At 39.5% G+C, this 19443-nt stretch overlaps 1 protein-coding gene across 3 annotated transcripts in view; it reads right to left on the bottom strand.

The window, feature by feature from the left end:
* Positions 1–13132, bottom strand: part of B4GALNT4 (beta-1,4-N-acetyl-galactosaminyltransferase 4) — a 225868-nt gene extending 212736 nt beyond the window's left edge. The window contains exon 1 of one of the 3 annotated variants that reach the window (XM_087950698.1): positions 11949–13132. In XM_087950698.1, coding sequence (XP_087806824.1) covers positions 11949–12099 — 151 coding nt within the window. In that variant the 5' untranslated portion in view covers positions 12100–13132. The remainder of the gene's footprint in view (positions 1–11948) is intronic. The other 2 variants (XM_087950697.1, XM_026668134.2) reach the window with 2 other exon arrangements.
* Positions 13133–19443: the final 6311 nt, after the last annotated feature.

Below are 19443 nucleotides of genomic sequence, written 5' to 3'. Positions count from 1 at the left end.
CAGCAATCATTTCTGTAAGACAGAAACTGAAAAATGGAAAGAAGTAAAATATTCTCAAATATCCATTGCCCATTTCAACAGAAGAACTCATTTTCTTACCTTCAGACCTGCTCCATCAATTTAACAAGAGGAAACAAATTTGTTTCTTCTTTGCATGCTTATAGGTAGCATACAAAAGTATTCTCTGTACTTTCTATTGAAACCAAAACTTATACTGAATAAAAAGCACAGTTTGATATCTCCATGGTGACTTCCCCTACACATGCAGTTTTAAAGAAAGTAAACATGTAGCTTATGGAAGAGATAGTGCAATGTTATCAAGAGAAATAAACTTTTTCTTTTCTCATCAGGCAGAAATACACACCTACACAGTCGTGTTATATTTCCTTTTGTTCTAAGATTAAATCCAGTACACGATACCTTTGAAAAGCTAAATGTATCCTTGTTTGTGTGCAAATTCTATTTTTGGGTATTTCAAATGACAAACTGCTTAGAAATTGACCTAAATACCCCAACTTTTAGAATAACGAAAACTATGATGCCCATGTTCACTAAGGCATTCCCTTCTCTCCCCATCCTCTTAATAATATCAATCAAGGAAGAGCAAGAAAAAGCTGGGATTCTTTTGCATTAATCATGTTGTTGTTAGTTGCAAAGTCATGTCCGACACATCACGACCCCATGGACAATGTTCCTCCAGGCCTTCCTGTCTTCTGCCATCTTCTGGTGTCCGTTTAAGCTCACACCTACTGCTTCAGTGACTTAATCCAGCCAACTCATTCTCTGTCGTCCCCTTCTATTGACCTCAATCTTTCCCAGCATTAGGCTCTTCTCCAGTGAGTCCTTCCTTCTCATTAGGTGGCCAAAGTATTTGAGTTTCATCTTCAGGACCTGGCCTTCTAAAGAGCAGTCACCATAAAAAAATAATAAAGAGCATTAATCATAGTTGCACTTTATTGGCAAGAGTAAAGGAAAATAAATTGCATAAAGTAAACTTCTTTGGGTTTAAGTTCAGTTTAGGTTCAGCCTTTGCCTAAGCTGAATGAGGCACATGATAAAAAGAAGGACTCTAAACCACCTTCTGGAATGCTGTTTAATTATTGTTAGCAATAATTAGCATAGATTAGTTGGTCGGGCATAGGAATGCCAAATCTGCAAAAATTCAAATAACGTGTAGATGGCATCAGGGAGTTATTTCATATCTATCCCTTGACTGCCATCTAATGGTTTTAGGGCAATGTAGACATTTTTGTAGCCTAGAAGCGGTAGTTATAAATTTATATTAATAGGAGCAACAATAACAAAAAAAAACCCAGTATTGCTTCACAAAACAATATACAATAAAATACAAATTCCAGAATAGCCATTTCCATAAAAGTTGCAGCAAACATTGTAACATCTTAAATGCTTTAATTTTAATATTGTTTAAGGTTTTGTGAAAATACAGTTTATATCAACAGATTCAAGAAGAATGTTGTGTGCGCGCACGCACGCGCGCACACACACACACACACACACACACAGAGTTAAAAGTGGGAGAATTAGAAGAGTGAAACAAAATGTAGGAAGGGTAGATTTTGAAAATTGCTATAGACAATGACCACTGGCAAACCAACTGTTGGACCTGATAGATAATAAAAAGTTATGGCAGGCAAAACCTGTGATCCAAATCTGGAAATGTTCAATATCACTCCATTTAATTTTCTCACTTTATTATCAGTTGTCCTACACAATAAACTTTGATTTTCTGAAACTTATTGACCTACAACATGGAAACTACTTTTTTAAAAAAATCTTTGTTCCACTGTTCTTCTGTCTGCTTTTTCTCTGTATTTTCTTTCTTTTTTTTAAAAGTCCTTAAGTGTCATATTTCTGTTTCTACACAACCTTGTGTCAACCTTCCTACAGATCTGAGAGACCTGAGGAGAAAGTTGGGGCTTTGCCATTACATTGTTCTCGGTTATCTTCCCATTTTTCTTTTAGCCAATGAAACCATAAATCACCTAATAATTCAAATCTTCCTCTCAACACAAAAATAGCATTCTGAAGCCAAGAGTTTTATTTTAAGAAACAAAGATCCTTTTATATCTTCTTTATTACTCTTTCTTCACAGTGCTGTTACTTACAAGCTCAGGTAAGCATATGTGACACTTTCAGATGATCAAATCTGTGACTAATAAATCAGGATGCACCTGTGTCGTATTTATCTACACATAACTCCTTTCCTGGCACTTTCCCGCTCCACATATATGTTAGAACAAGCTAGAAAGCCACATTTAATTATAGCTTTCTGTTACATCCTAACCAGGATCTGTGATTATTTTTGAACAAAGCAGTAACTCGTATTTCAGCATAAGGGCAATCAGCAGATAACAGATTGATCAGGCTAATGATTTCCCTATTGGAAAAAAAATGTGGCATTGGACAAACGTGTGATTAACAGCCACCCCTTCAGTTCTTGATTAGATAATATTATGAATTCAGGCCTAAAAATATTGTCTGTATTATACCACTGCACACAAATTTGCCCTGTTGAATTTACTAGATATTTTTTGCATCCTTTGACAACCAAAAATCTTAAAATTCTTAAGAGCTTAGCCTTGACACTATGAATAACAATTGTTCTGAAGAGTACAGAGTAATTACTTAAACCAGCAGCCCATTACTATTTTGTTCTTTTCTAAGTAACAAACTTCATTTAACCTGTCTTTTCTTCCAACAGTTTAATCACTCCCAGAACTTACAGCCTCATTTCCGTTTAGCGTAGACAGTTAAAGAAAATGTAGCATTTGTGTTGATTCAATTCTTTTAATCTAGGTTGACATATTGGCCTTTTTTTTTCTCCTTTCAGTAAAATTCTATGTTTGTCTTTTAATATTTTGTTTCAGCTCTAACCAGCTTCTCCACCCCTCACAAAATGTTTACATACTCTCTTAAGTCTGTGTTTTGTGAATTTGATCAGTGACTACTCCAGATATATCACGGATCCCCAAGGATGAACTTCTGCAAAACTGCATTACAACATTAACTTTGAAGCGCAATGATGTTAACTCACCAAACCTCTGAAGTGGAAGCATAATATTGCAACTATGTATAATTCTGAAAACATTATTCATTATTTCCATTGTCATTCGGAGGCAGGTATCACCATGAGTAAGAACGGATGACAATTGCTCTACTTACTAACACTCTGTTATAAAAACACCATCAGTGGTTTTCTCTAAATACTTGCAGGCAAAAGAAGAGGGGTATAATGAGTGTATGTGCAACCAGGAGAATTGGATTATCTGCAACATCATCTTAAAATCAGCCTATGCAGTTAATAACCAACCTACAATGACAGCTAGTGGTTTCAATAGCTTAAGCCTTCATTCTGATTTATCCTCCGACAGACATGTGGTTTTTGTGGCATAGAGTTCTGTAAAATTCCTGTAATACATTTGTATTTCCTCCACCTACTCATTCGTAAGAGCTGACACAGGTCAAAGCTAAGTTTGAGGTGGCAAAATCAAAATTTTACTTCCTGATGGGCCTTGCTTTAACTATAGGTTTCTGAATAAAATATCTGAGTTTAGACAGGCCATGACAATGATTGCTTGTGCACATTACATGAAGTGCAAAGTGAGCCAAAGTCTGGGTTCATACATCTCTCAGTAGGATGGGAACCCAGAGTTCTACTTTCATCAACAACCAAATGCACAAGTATGATGATTCATGTGACTGAATCGTAAAAAGGCAATTGAGGAATTTTTAAATGAAGTTAATGGCTACGTTTCACATTGTGCTAAGTCATAAGTCATAGTTTAGAAACCTCATACTAAACCACAATTGAATAAAGCACATCATGGCTTGGTCTGAGGTACAAACGCAGCCAATGCGTGGAGATGTAAAAGCAGTATCTGAACTACAATGTTTCAAAGGGAAATATGGATATGGAAGAACTTTAGTCACTAGTCTCCCAGCAACCAAAGTGATACAGCCCAGGCAGGTGCTTCATTTTGCTGAGGATAATGTTTTAGTGGCACTAGCAACAATCTGAAGAATTATTTCTGAAAAATATTGGGAGAAGATGGGAAGATACAATACAAAAAAAGTATCAAATTTTACTGTTCCAAACCAATGTTTTATCTTAAGTGCACATCTTCCTCATGTTTTCAATTTCATCTTGAAGCTAAACACAACTGTTTTCACACAACTCATGGAGTTCCCAGATATCTGTGGGAAGAAATGGAAAAAGCACCAGATGGGGAAGGCTGCTTTAGACCCTGTTCTTAAATTACTCGTCCTAAGAGAAGAAAACAGATATGTAAGGCAACAAACTGTAACAAAATCTTCAAAATAGATCAAGCTGATATATTTACTCAAGTTGCATGCTATTCTGAGCAGTCATTTACACTTGTTCCAAAAGCCACTAGTAAGAAAATACTTCATCCACTAAAGTGGAAAAATGTGCCCTTGATGTTTTATAAAAAGGTTTTCTTTCTTTTATTTCTTACTTTCTACCACTTACACCCTCCTATCTGTCTCCACAAACTGAGCAATATAAGTAGTTTCACAATGTTGCTATAACCAGTTACCAGGTTTATCAAAGCAGAAAATAATTTTTAAAATCAGTAGTTGAAACACTTGGGTATTAGGAAAATAACATATCCAACTTTACCTTGCTTATAAACCATCATCTTACTGAACCTCTGAACATAAATACCACCAGAATAATATAGAGTTTTAGAAATTATGTGATTTTGATAAAGTTTCATTAAAGAGTCTACATTCATGGTAGTTTTGTCAAAAGTCATTTTAACAGGAATTTTTCTTTCTTTTTTGAATGTCCTCACAATGGCAATGGCAAATTCATATATATCTGAAGCATTTTAGTCCTGCAACAAAATAACTAAATTCTCTATAGCAGCCCAAGATTACTTAGAAACAGAATATAAAGCTAATGTAAATATTACGTTTCATAGTGTTGGCATGAATGTTGTACTCTATTCAAAGTACTATACTGATGATACAACAGAAGTCAATGCTATGATACTACTGCTTAAGGTTTTTCATTTTAAATTCCTTTTTAGAAGAATGCCTTCTCAAATTATTTACATATTAGAAGAGACATTGATGAATTATTGACCCAAATAACTATTTCATCATACAAAACTGATTTGAAGAAGATGGTCTTCAGATACCATTTAAATGCCAAAACTAAAGCATCAGCTGATTGGAACAGATTTCCAGCCTTTGCTAAGAATTTCCAGTTCTCTAAAAGTTATCTAGCATATTGATCTGAAGGAAGCAGCTAACTTTTAAATTTTTACTAATTTCAGTGCAGCAGTTTGAACTGGACCTAGAAAGGTTTAGAGTTTTTTTTTAAAGGTATTAAAAGGCAGACAGATGAAATAAATATATATATATATTTTGGGGAAAGGGAATAATCTGTTCTACAAACTTTCTGGGCAATATCAGCATTCATCCAGCTACATTTTTTCAAGCTTCCAGGCTATTTTCAGAGACAGTTCCACTCGAAAATCCAGTGGCAGCTATCTATTCTTGAGATAAAGCACTGATATCTCATCTTACATATTAATTAAAATCCAAGATTTTGAGTAAGGAGGATCTTGTTAAAACCACTCCGGGATGCCGCTGCCAACTGTACTTCTCAAACTGCAATGAATATACAAGGTTACCCCAAGCTTTGTACTTGGTTCTTCATGGAAAGAACATCCCATTCAGAACTGCTTGTATCATATTCTCCAGATCAGCCAGTTTCCCAACCCACAAAACTTCTATTTTATGGATTATTTATTTTTCTTATTTTTGTTTTGAAACTATAAATACATTTTATGAAATTAAAGGGGGGAAATACAGTACATTGCAGAATCTGACGGAAAAGATATATAATGTTATGTAGTTTATTAGGGAATGACTATTATCATAACTAGTTAAAAACAAATGTTTATTGGGAATTAAGGTGAGGGAATTAAGGTATATTTAAACTACTGAGGTGACACATTCAAATTAGTAAAAGGGGGGGGGGGGACTTATACTTTTTCTCTTGTGTAAAAGCTTATATTAATCTAGAACCTATGGAAAGAATATGTGATGAAACTGTAAATCTGACAGATAAAGAATTAAAAGGTAATAAGTATGAAGATACGGGAATAGGATAATATAGATTATTAAGAGAAAGGAGGGACATTGATATTTTTTAATAGGTGAATACATATTGTTATTTTTATCTTTAAAAGAAATATTAATGTTTAAGAAATATACTTGAAATAATTGAAATGAACTGAGAGGATGTTTAGATTGAGACTAATATCAGAGACCAGGAATAATTTGTTTGTTCTTTTCTTCTGTAAAAGTTGGAAAAAGTAATAATAGAATTAAGTTAAAATTGGATAAGATAGGAAGTTGATTGTAAAAAATGAATATATAACCATGTCATATTTGCATATAAAAGTGGTGACCCGGAATTATGTTGTCCACTGAAAAGAGTTTTTTTGTTTTGTAATCTATGTGAAAAACTGAATAAAACTTGTTTTTTTTTTTTAAAAAAAAAACTTCTGTTTTAAAGTTTCAGCTGTTCATGCCCATTCTGGAACTGAATTCCACAGCACCTCAATATCAAAATCTAATTCTTTAGCTGGCCAATAGTTTCGTATAAATGAGAAATAGTGTGCCTGTGATTGAGAATGCAGCTCTCAGCATTCCTCATCAATGGTCAAGTTGGTTGAGAATTCTAGTTCAGCAGTATCTAGAGGGTCATGGGTTCCTGCTCCTTAATTTTAAAAGTAGTAGGAATAAGATAGAACTGAACAGGTTCCAAAAGACAAAGAAGAAGGGACAGAACAAAAGTCTACGATTATTACTTTCTTAAACTGGAACAGTTAGGAAAGACTGCAACCAGTGGTGGGATTCAGCCAGTTCACACCAGTTCAGGAGAACCAGTTGTTAACTTTCTGAGCAGTTGGGTGAATTGGTTGTTGGAAGAAATAATTAGGACATAGAACCAGTTGTTAGATCATTTGAATTCCACCTGTGATGATCCGGGGGGGCGGGGGAGATACAAAATAAACACAGTCACAAAAACCCAGCTCCAAATATCCTTGACGGAAAACAAAAAAACTCCCACACAAGCAGTTTTCCCTCCAAGGAGGAGGAAAAAAAACAACACAAACCAGGCAAGATAAGGGCTAGAGGACTTCCACAGATAACAAAACACACACTGGGAAGGATGCCAAACTTAGAGAGGAACCATAAACTAGAGATATTTTCACGCTTTGTTTCCAGCGCTCGCCCATATGCATGTCCGTCCTCTTATTCAGTTGTCACAGCTGCAGCCCATGAAGAGGATCAAGGCCCTCTCCTCCTGAGTAGACCACATCTCTCCCTTATCCTCTCCTCCCTGCGTGCCCTAGGATGGATAGGGGATGGGCCTGGGTCCTCCTCCAACTGCTCAGCTGGTCTCTGCCCTTCCCCAGCCTCCCCCACAACCTCTGGAGCCACATTTCCACTCCCTGTCGACTGTTCTCCTTTAGAGTCAGTCTCCACCAGGGGCATGACACCACCACTGACTGCTGTAACTGACTGCAGTAACTATTGGGCCTTCTAAACCTAAGCTGGTGGCTAATGGGAGCAAAAGCTAATGCTGATTTCACACAACCAAAAAGGTTGTGTCCACTATAACAAAAGTCATTCTCCAGACTGGCCAAAGCTATTTGCATACCATGCCCAAGCGCAATCAAAGCCTTCACAAAGCCATCCAAGCACAATATCATTAAGAAGTTGCATAAATCTAGCAATTATAATAGTATTAATACTGGTGAGCTCCAGAGTGATATACATTTGTCCTCTTATTTCCTGAATATAGTAGTTCTTTGTGTACTGAAATTGAGACTCGGTTTGAGAGGTGTACTAATTAAGGTAATAAGCTAGAAACCAGGAGATAAGAGTTCTAGCCCCAGTTAGGCACAAAGCCCAATAGAGTGACCTTAGGCCAGTCACTTCCTCTCAGCCCTAGAAAGGAGCAATGGCAAACCACTTCTGAAAATCTTGCCAAGAAAAGGCAAGCAGGGATTCATCCAGGCAACCTCTGAGAATCAGGCATGATGAATTGGAAGAAAAGAAGTGTGCATTTGATATGTGCATATAAATGATTAAGATTTCCAAATAATTCATAATGGTTAATCATCATTTTTTTTATAAAATATCCACAATACACATACACTTATTCAGTAAGGTTTGATCAATAAACAATAAAAGATTACTGAGAATTCTAGCAATCCCCCTCCCCATTTTTTTCATCAAATATAGGCTCGATGTTCAAACCTTTTACCACAAAACACAGGCTTTGTTTGCAATGTAAAGAAAAACAGACCTGTGAAATAATCTTGTATCATCAGTTCATCTGAAGACAGAGAATAAAGTTCAGTCCCAAATGTATAACTTCAGATGTAATTCTCCCTTGATTATTATGAGCAAGAAGCTTTATGATAACCATAGATTCTACAAAAGTATTTAAAAAACCAGAAGTATCAGAATTTGACACATTATACACCAGGTAGACTAAAAGTGTTTATGTCAAAAATAATACAGCTTCTATATGCCTACAGAACACAGACCCGTTAGAAACCATTCGATCAAGTTTCTTACATATTTCAGGTGCTACAATGTATCTCAAGTACAATTCTTTAGGGAAAGACTGGATTGGCATTAATAAAACTTGAGTGCAGATACCACCTGCACATGTTAGCTCTGGTGTAAATTAATTTTCAAATTAGTTTGACCCTGCAAGTTAAATTTCAATCTTTTTGGTGGAAATCCCCCTTAAGGTAGTAGGAATTATTTCCTAATGCACTGATCTCTTTGAGTTTTTGAACTAGCTAAATCATTCTTTAAACAATAACCCAGAGGTGCTGATCTGCAAAATTATTGTAGCCAAACTCCACCTTACTTCATCCCAGTGACATACTTGAAGTGTTGTGTCTATCTATTACTTGTTTAAGATTGCACCTCAAAATACCACAAGAGCATTTGCATTGCCCTTCTATCTGCTTTTGGGGAAGGCAGATTTTACAATGCTCCTACAGAGCACCTTCTCCACCTATGTGGTGAAAGGGAGAATAAGACCATCCATTATGACTTGCTATGCTGACTCTTACATAGGGATAATTGAGCTATGTGTATTTCCACATTTATAATACAATACCTAGGCAGGACCAAGGATGACACTTCAATCTTCTATGGGGTGGATCAGGAGGCAGGAATGTTAGGTAGCAGAGCCAGATGTAGCACATGGCTGTGATGGAAAGCAGAGAACTGCTTCAAGTGGGATGAGTCTAATTAAAGTCATGTTAAAATATTTAGCATACCATTTTAGGCACATGCATTATTTTTTTAATGTGTCTACTTTACAATTATCTTACTTTTTAATTTGTTATGGTCTGTGGCCATGATAAGCTAAATATGTTTTTTGGATCATTGTGGTGTAAACCAACCTACTTCAAACTATACTTCTATTTCCTGAAGCAAAACTAAAATAAAAAGCAACTCATTATAAAAAAAAAAAGCAGCTGAATAGAAGAAAAAGAAAGAACTTATGCTGATGTCTCAAAATCTTCTTAAATCTATTTCCACCATCCTCTTATAGTAGTACAGTATACAGTCAATTTTGTAACATCTAAGATTTAGATGTCAGAAGAAGTCCGCTAACACGTTCTTTTTGTGTGTGTTGAGAAAAGGACTCCAAACTAAATTCCAGATAAGGTAAAACAAATGCCCTGTGATTAAAAGAGATAATGCAGAGCTTATAAATTACAGATGCAGTAGTTTCACATGTCACAATAAACCATGGTTTCATCATAATGTGTTGAATAAATCACAATTGGCTGCAATTGCATCATTTGACAACCACACATGAAGGCTTAGCAAATGAGCACAGTCGGTCATTGTAGTTTAAGGCATCTTTCATAGACTCAGTGAAATTTTCATTTTAAAAATTACATTGATTATAAGGCCATTCCAAAAAAGGTCTACTTTGTCTAGCCAATCAGCAGCCAGAGGTTTTAAAACATTTTTTTTAAATTAAACATTTGAAGTAATCAGAAAGGTTTTCTATAACCCACTTCATTATTTTTTGTCCTCTTGACATTTCTCTTGTTTCTTCTTGACCACTAAGGAATTATATGGTTCAGCAAATAACTAGCCCAGGAGGACATGCCCCATCTTATCTCCTTAATCTGTATGAGATCAAAGCCCTCCTTTGTTACCCCTGAAATTCAAATGGCATAAAGAAGACATAATGGTTATGGCTTCTCTTTTTCTCAGCCCCTTGTGTGAGTTCAGCTACTGACTCAGATAGAAAAGGCTAGATTTTTCCATGTACTTAGGAATTCCTTCCCCACCCCCAAAATATACAGTAGAGCTCTGTGTGCTGGATTCAGAAATCATTATTCAGTCCAGCTCTAAAGAAATATTGAGCTGCTGTTACAAACATTTCGCCACGAAGACTAAAGACCTGGAGGATTTCAGACGGCTTGTTGGAAATTGTAGCCAAGTGCCTGACCTCAGTTCTGGAATCAGTTAAGTGCACAGAAGCTCTTCTGTGGGCTTCTCCGAACTCAGTTGGGGAAATGAAACCTGCAAACTTAGCTTGACTCGCATAGGAGAAAATCCAATTTAACATTTTGGAGGATTCAGAATAAACCTGCATAGGGTTGGGCTGCAGAGTTTACAAGAGTTTTCCTGCTTTTAAAAAAGCGAGCTTCTCAGCAACTGGGAGAATGTTCCCCTTAGCAGACCAAGGTTGATAGAAATAAAAATCTGACAGTTGCCCTTGAACTGAGATCAATTTGAGCCCTTGAACTAAGATCAATTCAGGTCATTGCAGGTCATTGCTATGAAATGCCACCATTTACTGACATAAATACACACATATATCTTCGGAAGTTTTTTCAAAAAGGGCATCTTACAATCATGCAAGCTTTAAAAATAAAATAAAATACCTAGTGGTTTAATAGATAGCTCTTCCTCAACCAAACCAACTGACTTCATCATTTCTCAAATTATGTTTCCCACCTATGAGTTTTGGTCTTTCAAATCAACCCTGGTGACCACATGGTTGTCTATGTGGTTTTCCTGCCAATATTCCTGGCAATAAAAAAGTGCTTTTGCTAGTACTTTCTTCCTAGCACTGAGAGAGAATGACTGGCCCAGAGTGATCCAGCTGGTATTATTACTTCAGAGACGACAATAATTCAATCTCACAGCTCCCAGTCTAGTACACCAAACTGTCTTCTCAAATATGCCAGAATCTAAACAGGTGATTCACTGCCTTATCCTGCAAAGGAGACTATATACATGTATAAATAATAATGCAGCCTCTCAGAAGTTAGATGCTCAGCATTCCTGGATAACAAGCAGGTACCAATCCTATTGAGGATGCTCTGAATATTCCTTTCTGGGGTATTAAAGATACTGATTCGTTAATGGGTCAAAGGGAAAGGACAGGAAAGAAAAGAGTAGAAAGACATGCAAAACTCAAAGACCAGCCACTTCGAGAAGGTAGCTGATCATTTAGAATGCTTAATTGCTACCCTTGAATCCACGTATGCACCCTAACATATGACAGCACCCCCTTCCTTGCTTTGCAAATATCCCTGCCCTATTGCTGTTAGATGAGAGTTGGTGTTATTCCAGATTAATCACTGTAGACAGGATGAGCACGATTTTGTGCAACTCTTCTACAGATGGCTCAATATTTAAATTCAAAAGAGACGCCGAGAAGGGAAGCAAAAGGAGAGCGCCGGAGATTGGAGAGTTGGGGAAATAGCAAAGAAGCAAAGCAAGCAAGGTGGGGGTGCCGGCTCCCCGACCGCCTTGGAAAGAAAGCAGAGGCGTCGAAAGTGGGAGAAGTGGCGGGGGGGAGGAAGGGGACCGCCCACTTTGCTTACCTCGGCCGTAGGCGAAGTGCAAGCGCAGCGCCTTGCCTTGGCGCACCAGGTTGATGTGCAGGTAGGTGAACCACACGGCGAAGGTGAGCAGCACCAGCAGCAGCAGCAACTTGAATTGCTTCCGGATCTTCTTCACCGGGAACCACAGCATCCTCCAGGCAGCATGCCCGGGGGGGGTCCTATCTACCCCCGGGGGGTTGAGCTGGGGCGCTCGAGCCGTCCTTCCCGCGGGAGGATGAATGGGAGAGAGGAAGGGAGGCGACAGACGCGAGGGGTCAGCCCCTAACCCGGCCTCCGCGTCGCCCCCTCGCCGCTCATTTTGTCCCGAAGGCAAAAGCACTAGGCTGTCTCCCCCGCCGGTCGCCGGCTGCGTTGGTCGGGTTACCTGCAACGCCGACGGCGGCGGCAGCAGCAGCAGCAGCAACTTTGGTGTCCCCGGACTGGCGCGCAAACTTCGTTTCGGCGCTGTCCAGCCGAAAGGGCTGCCGATCGGAGGAGGAGGAAAAGGAGGAGGAGGAGGAAGGGGATGCTCCCGACAGCTGCCCCCAGAGGATAAGGGAATGGGTGGGGGGTCTTAATGCTCTCCCCCACAAAAATGCTCGGCCGCCTCCAACCAACTCCTGGCGGGAAGGGACAAAGGCATCCAGGCAGCAGGAGACTCCCTCCGACCGCGAGCGATCGAGCGGCGCGGGAATGGACAGCTCGCTCCCTCGCCGACACCTCCGGTTACCTGAGGCTCTGTGCATGGGGAAAAGCAGCCCGGAATCCCCGCCCCGCAACCGGGCTAATAAGAATGTCGTCCTCGGCAGGCAATGAATGGAGGGGAGAGAAGCTGCCCAGAGAGTTTCTCCCCAGTCCCCCGGCTTTTGAGTCTCTTTCTCGAATTATTGCGGCTCCTCGGCCTGGCACTTTTAGAGGCTTTTCGTGACGGATGCAAAGCCGGAGCTGCCGCGTTTCCTATTGCCGTCTTGCGCGCGCGGCTCCCAGCGATGCCCTGGCGGCATCATCGCCTCTTGGCCGTCGCTGCTCTGGCTTTGGAGCTCGAAGAGAGCAGCATCCGCACGCTGTGATGCAACCGAGCCTTGAAACGGGACGGCCAGATAAGCAGTCCGACGGGACCCAATGGCAACCCCGTTTTGTTCGATCCGCCCAATCCTCTCGCTCAGGAGGCGGGTCAAAGGCGAGGTTCGGCTGTGAGCGGCGTTCATCTCCACGCCAACGTGCAAACATCCACCTGGGGAGCGGATTCCGTGCCTGCCTAGGCAAAGGGGGGGAATGATATATTTGGGGGCCGGGGGAAGGGGGAGGGCTGCCATCATTCTCTTGCAAACCTCCCAGGCCTTCCATCTACATCCTGAAAGAGAAATCTGGCTGCTCTAGCTTCGGGGAGAAAAAAAAATCTTCCCTTTTTCTGTGTATTGTTCGTTTGAGATGCCACTTACAACCCTACTAGGGCGTCCCCTTCGTGAGGGATGGTATCTTCCCAGCAGATGCAAGCTGGTACTCTATGAGAAGGGAGCAACATTTTTTCCAAGATGGTAAAAGGCTGAGGATGCAGGCGTCCTTCTTTGAGATGGCTGCAGGTGAAACTGCGGTTGGCTTCCCTGGTGGCAGAATGCCAGAAACGGATGTATCCCGACAGTAGAGAGTTCTGTTGTGGGGTTCAGCCATTGCTTCTCTTGATATGGGCAAGTCAAATTCTCTGAAACCTGGGAGGTTTCAAGTATGCCCATCAGAGCTTCAATCTGCTTCTGAAAATCCTTCTGAATCATCAAGGAAATTGCTTTGCTACAGCTCTTCAGAAATTAATTTGCGATAATTGACTTCAATTATTGTTGGTTATTGCATGCTGTAAAAAGTGGCATAGGCAAGAGTTGTTGTGAAATGTCTAATTTAGATTGCCCTCCACATTCTGATTTCATAAATGCTGAGTACGATCAGGGTCAGCTGAAAACTGTTGCAGTCAAGGTGTTCTCAGGAGGACCCCAGTAAATATTTTATGGTTTCTCCTCTGTCCTTGATATTGTCTTGCCTGTTTTGTAAACAGCCATGGCTTTCTCTGGAGGCCAACTCAACATCTGTTGATTTGACAATGGATTTTAGCAAAGAATAGATTAGAATGGAATAACAAATGAAAGCGGAGGAACTGTGACTACCTGTGTTAAAGCAAGGTTTTCTTCAAAGATGTCAGTTGCAAAAGAAAGTAAAAAGAGGCATTGGAATTGCTCTTCATTCTAGATGGAGGAATTTTCACAGATGGCCAACAGAAGCAAAGGAACTCAATTCCTATTTCACCTTTGTCTTTTCACACACACCCCAAATGATGATTTGAGTATCTTAGACTAAGAATGAGGAAGTCAAAAATTATGTGGTAAACACTCTTCTAGCTAATTTGAATGGCTATGCCCCTATGTCCTGATGAAACGCACAATACAATATGGAAGGAACTGGTGGAAGAGCTCTAATGAGTTCTGTTCATTATCTTTGAGGAGATCTGGAGAATAAGGGAGATACCAGAGCACCGCAGAAGAACAAATTTGGCCCCCTTCTTCTAGAAATGAAGAAAGATGATCCCAGTAATTACCTATCAGTGAGCTAACATAATACCTGAGAAGGTGTTAAAGCAGTAATAGCGCAGACTGTTTGTATGGAATTTGAAGACTTGCTATGTGTCATGTAAGACAAATCCTTCTCTGACAAGGTAATTCATTATAAGCAGGGGAATGTACTATAGCTATCATCTGCCTTGATCTCAGCAAAGTTTTGACAAGGTTCCATGTAATATTCTCTTTGATGGACTGTAATGGTATGGTTTGCATTGGCATTATAATAAGATAGGTCCACATCTGGCTAGCTAACCATGTTCAGAAAAATCACTGGTAGCTTTACATCAAGATGGCCAATCACAACCAGTGGGTCTCATCGTGTCATCCATGAGGCCATCATGGGGCCAGAATTCTTCAATGTTGTTATCAGTGATCTGAATTACAAGATTGATTGGTGGATGCCTATCAGATTTTTGGATAACAGGAATGTTTGGCTAATACTAAGGAAGACTGGTGAGCCTGTAATATAATTTGAACAGGTTGGAAGATTGGATTGAGAGAAGAAAATTTCAGGGAGAATTTTAAGATATTATATTCAGGGGTGGGGGGAATATAGAGCACACATGGCTTGGAAACAGTACATTGAAGAAGGACTTGGGTGATAAACTGACAATAAAACAGCAGTGTGAGACAGCTTCTAGAACGGTTGTTGCAGTCATGAATAGCACCAGAAGAAATGCTGTACCCCCCCCCCCAAAAAATACATAGTCCTTATTTTCTCTTCTGCATAACTGAGATCATATCTGGACTTTTGTGGACAACTCTGGCATCACTTTTTGAGAAGGGGCAGTTTAGATCATGTTCAGAGGAGGGCGACAAGCTTAATACAGGGACTTGAGGACACAAGGACAGGCTGAAGGATCTTCAATCTGGAAAACATAAAACAGGGGGAGTCGTGATATTGGTGTTCAAATGCATTAAAAGGTACCTTAAGGAAGATGGTCAAGAATCATTTTCCATTGCCATAGAAACAAGGACCAGAAATAATGGAAATAAGTTGCACCTACCTAAACTTCATTTAAAAATAAGGAACATCTTGATGATAAGATCTGAGCTTCAGGGAGATAGTTTGCCTATGGAGACTCTTCTTCTCTAACCCTGGACGTTTTTGTGAGCTGACCTTTCAGATTTTATCCCCAGATCTGATAGACTAAGACAGGTAATATGGACTGGGGTTGTTAGGTTTTGTTTTGGTAAAAGTGTTTTCTTGGCAAGAGCTGATGGCCACCAAACCTCTCCCTGGGTGAGAGCCAGAGAAGGATATTCTCGGGGGCAGGGGGGACACTTTGTTGATATTGGTGAGGGGAGTGGGCACCCCTGGCAGACTGATGAAAAGCGGTTGGTTTGAAATGTCTGGCAGGAGGTAGATACTGGTTGTGGAAGTTGCTGTAAGGGAAAGCTGGAAGCAGAAAGTACATGGGCAAAAATCACCCCCAGAACCAAGATGACCCCAAGAGATAATTGTTGTTTTTTTGCTTGGATAGAGTGGGACAGACTTAGGGGAAGAACACATGAGTCGTTTGTGTTATGATCACAGATGAAAGGGTTGACTTGGTGTGTATTATCAAAATCTGGCTCGACATGGGTGGGTTTTCTTTTGAGATGGGCTTACCTGGGTTTCTGGTGTGGTGTCAACCAAGAAGTCAAGACGGAGGTGGGGGGGAGTGGCTATGGTTATCCAAGATCCTCTGTGGGGTTTCAGGGACCCTGGTCTGAAGATTAATGGATGTGAGACCCTGCTTGTTAGGTTGGGCTCTAGGGTTTCACTGATATTGTTGCTATTATGCTTGTTTCTCTGCTGATACCAATCTACCTATCTTAGCATCTCCATTCTGTGGCCAGGCTGTTGGTGGTGTTCCCAAGGATGGTCCTGGCTGGGGGACTTAAGTTTGGCTTCTTTGCGGACAGAGTCTGAGACAGCTTGAGAGTTCATAGTCAATATGGCAACCATGGGCCTTTCACAGGCCATTGAGGATCTGATACATGACAACAGTCAAGCACCTTATTTGGTTTCCTTGCCACAGTAGTGGCCACATACAGTTGGGCAAGACTTCTATTGCTCCCCTGACATGGTCAGTTCACACTCTGGTAGTTCTGCAGTTCTCTTATGCAAGACCCACAGCAGGAAGCTGGACCTATTAGATCAGTCCACCTTTGGCAAATGATGAACCCTACTAGGTTCCAGAGGGAGCTTGGGGTTGTTCCTGGAAGTGGCTCATGACCCATCTGAAGCCCTGCTTGCTGCTTGGAATGAGAGGGTGCAGGGGTTTTATAGCATGCAGCCTCTGTCCTCCCATGGAACCTGAAGCTCCTAGTTTAGAGACCAGCTGAGGGAGCTGAAACAGCTGAAAAGACTCCTAGATCAGGGGTCCCCAACCCCTGGGCCATGGCCTAATCAGAATTGGGCTGTGTGAGTGGCTGGCTGGAGTGTGCAGGTGGGCACAGCTCAACTTGCGCAAGTGGCACGCTGGCAGGCACTCGTATGCATGCACACCAGCCCACCGCTCATGCAATTCGAGCTGTGCACCAGTTCGCACAACCCAGCACAACCCCTCTTTCCTCCTCCCAGGACTGGACTCAACCAAGCATGAAATAGACATGCTATTAGGTCTACCTCATGGCAGTGAAGGTGCTGAAACACCTGGACGGAAAGGGCTCAGAGGATTATCTACATGGTCACTGTGACCTTAGATAAAGTCTCATGGATTCACTCCTAGTTGGACTTCAGCCTTGAAGCAAGTTCTTTGAAGGTGACCGAGGTTCATTCTGGCTCATTCTGCTTTGGTTATCTAGGAAGACTTTGATCCTATTAGTCCTAAACAAATGGGACAGGTTCTAGGGTTTTTGTCATTTGACATCTGTATTTTAGATTCTTGTCCCATCTGATTTCCAAAAGGTAAAATGGTTGTGTTGAATTTCTCTTGAAGTAAGGAGTTGGTTTTGTTGTTTCTTAAAGAGGAAATAAATAAATTCAAGTCCAAATATGCCCATACATAATTTTATTTCTTGGCAGGGCTTTGGTTTTTCATATATGTACAAGCAAATCTAGTATTTCTTAGATCCTGTTTTATTCACTTCGGCTAGCAGTGTTCACAAATTAGAAGTTGTGTGGAATGAAAGCCCAGATTTAATTCCTATTTTCATACTACCTATGCTCCTATTAAATCCATGTAATGTTAAAAGAACTAATGAACTGAAACAAATAGGAATAATCTTAGTTTCGTGTAAGGAAAGCATGAAACTCAGCTACGTACCTGAGATCTGAGGGGTCAAACTTAAAAATACATTAGATGTTTCAATCCCATGCATCCGATCCATCCCTTTGCTTTTTGTCATTTGACTTTTATTTTTTTAACTTTTCTGAATAAATGGTTTCATTCTTATTATTTTAATATTTTCTTCCCTAGTCCCCTGCAGCTTTCCCCCCTTAGTTTTCCCTGAGCAAAACACCTTACCCACTTTTCTACTTAAGGCTGCAATCCTACACATGTCTATTTGACAGTTACCCTATTTAAATCAGTGCAATGTATTTACAGCTAAAATCTGGGCGTACAAACTTTCTATCAAATGATTAATGGTTAGTATCATTAGAATGAGAATTTGTTCTTGTTTCAACCAAATACTGCACTTAAATCAATTTAGATAAGCAATTTAGTAGTGGCAAGGACTGCTATAAATCCTAAGTGATCTTGAAATAATATATACATATCATTTCTTGAAATAATGTACACATATTATTTGTATCTATGTATAATACTGTATATACACACGTACAGTTTCATTGATTTGGAGAGATAGTAGTGATCTGCCAAATCCTCCCTAATTTAGTTTAAGCAAATCTGTAAATCTGCTAGTGAGAAGTAATGCTAGTCTCATTTTGTCTAAAATAAATGTTATCAGCCAATAATGAGGCTTAGAAAAGAAGCATTATTATATTCATAACCCTATAATAATCCCAATACAAAAATAAAGACAAAAGCAATTGGCTTAAAGCAAATACTAATGTATGCAATTATAAATATAAACATATATAAATGCATAGACATAAGGCTTTTTACATAAACTCTACCATACATTTTTAAATTAGGGAATCAATGAAAAAAGGTGTATTATTAACTATTATTAAATCCTTTCCTCAGAACTGTAACTAACACTGTACTCCCATTATTGCAACATCAATAATAGCAAGTTTCTGTTCTGTTTCTCTTTTTCTCTCTGTTTCTCTGATGTTAATGTTTTTCTTAAAATTAGCCAAGTACAAGTCGGAGGTGCCAGCCTATAATTCCTGCAGGTTTACCAATAACAGTCCAAATAACAGCTTCAACAAAGGTGAGGTTGACATTAACACTCAGGTTCCTGTTCCTTCCCTTAGTGATATTTTTGTGAAATGGCAGCGGGGTGTGTTTTGATATTTATGGAACCAGCAAGTCAGACAATGGTTTAGAAAAAGCACCATGCTTTTTAAATATTAACTGAGTTGAAAGATAATGATATGTATAAAATGTATCAATGAAAAGGTCTACTAATTTTCACAAAATATGTGTTATTTTTTCCTTTTGCTATCAAAGAGTGTGTGCCAGATACTCCAAATCAACCTGGTTTACATGTTAGAAATATGTCCCCAGAGATGTGGGACACAATCATATCAGGAATTCTAGATTAGCCTTCCAGGGAAACATGAACATTATTTTCAGAGTTGCCTAAATAACAGTAAATCTATAATCTCTTTATTTTGAATGCTATCTATTATGTCAGATTTCAGGTGGTATATTCAGAAGTTAGTTACTAAATTTATATTCTGTCCATCTCATTGTTGAGTGACTAAGTTAACATCCACATCAGTATTTTAACACCAGTTATTAAATAATTCATTATAATTCAGTGCCAAC

Source organism: Notechis scutatus, chromosome 1, assembly GCF_049901735.1.
Source record: "Notechis scutatus isolate UNSWTSFEM ecotype Mainland chromosome 1, rNotScu1.2, whole genome shotgun sequence".
Taxonomy (NCBI): Eukaryota; Metazoa; Chordata; class Lepidosauria; order Squamata; family Elapidae; genus Notechis; species Notechis scutatus.
This window is presented reverse-complemented; position numbering and strand designations above follow the sequence as displayed.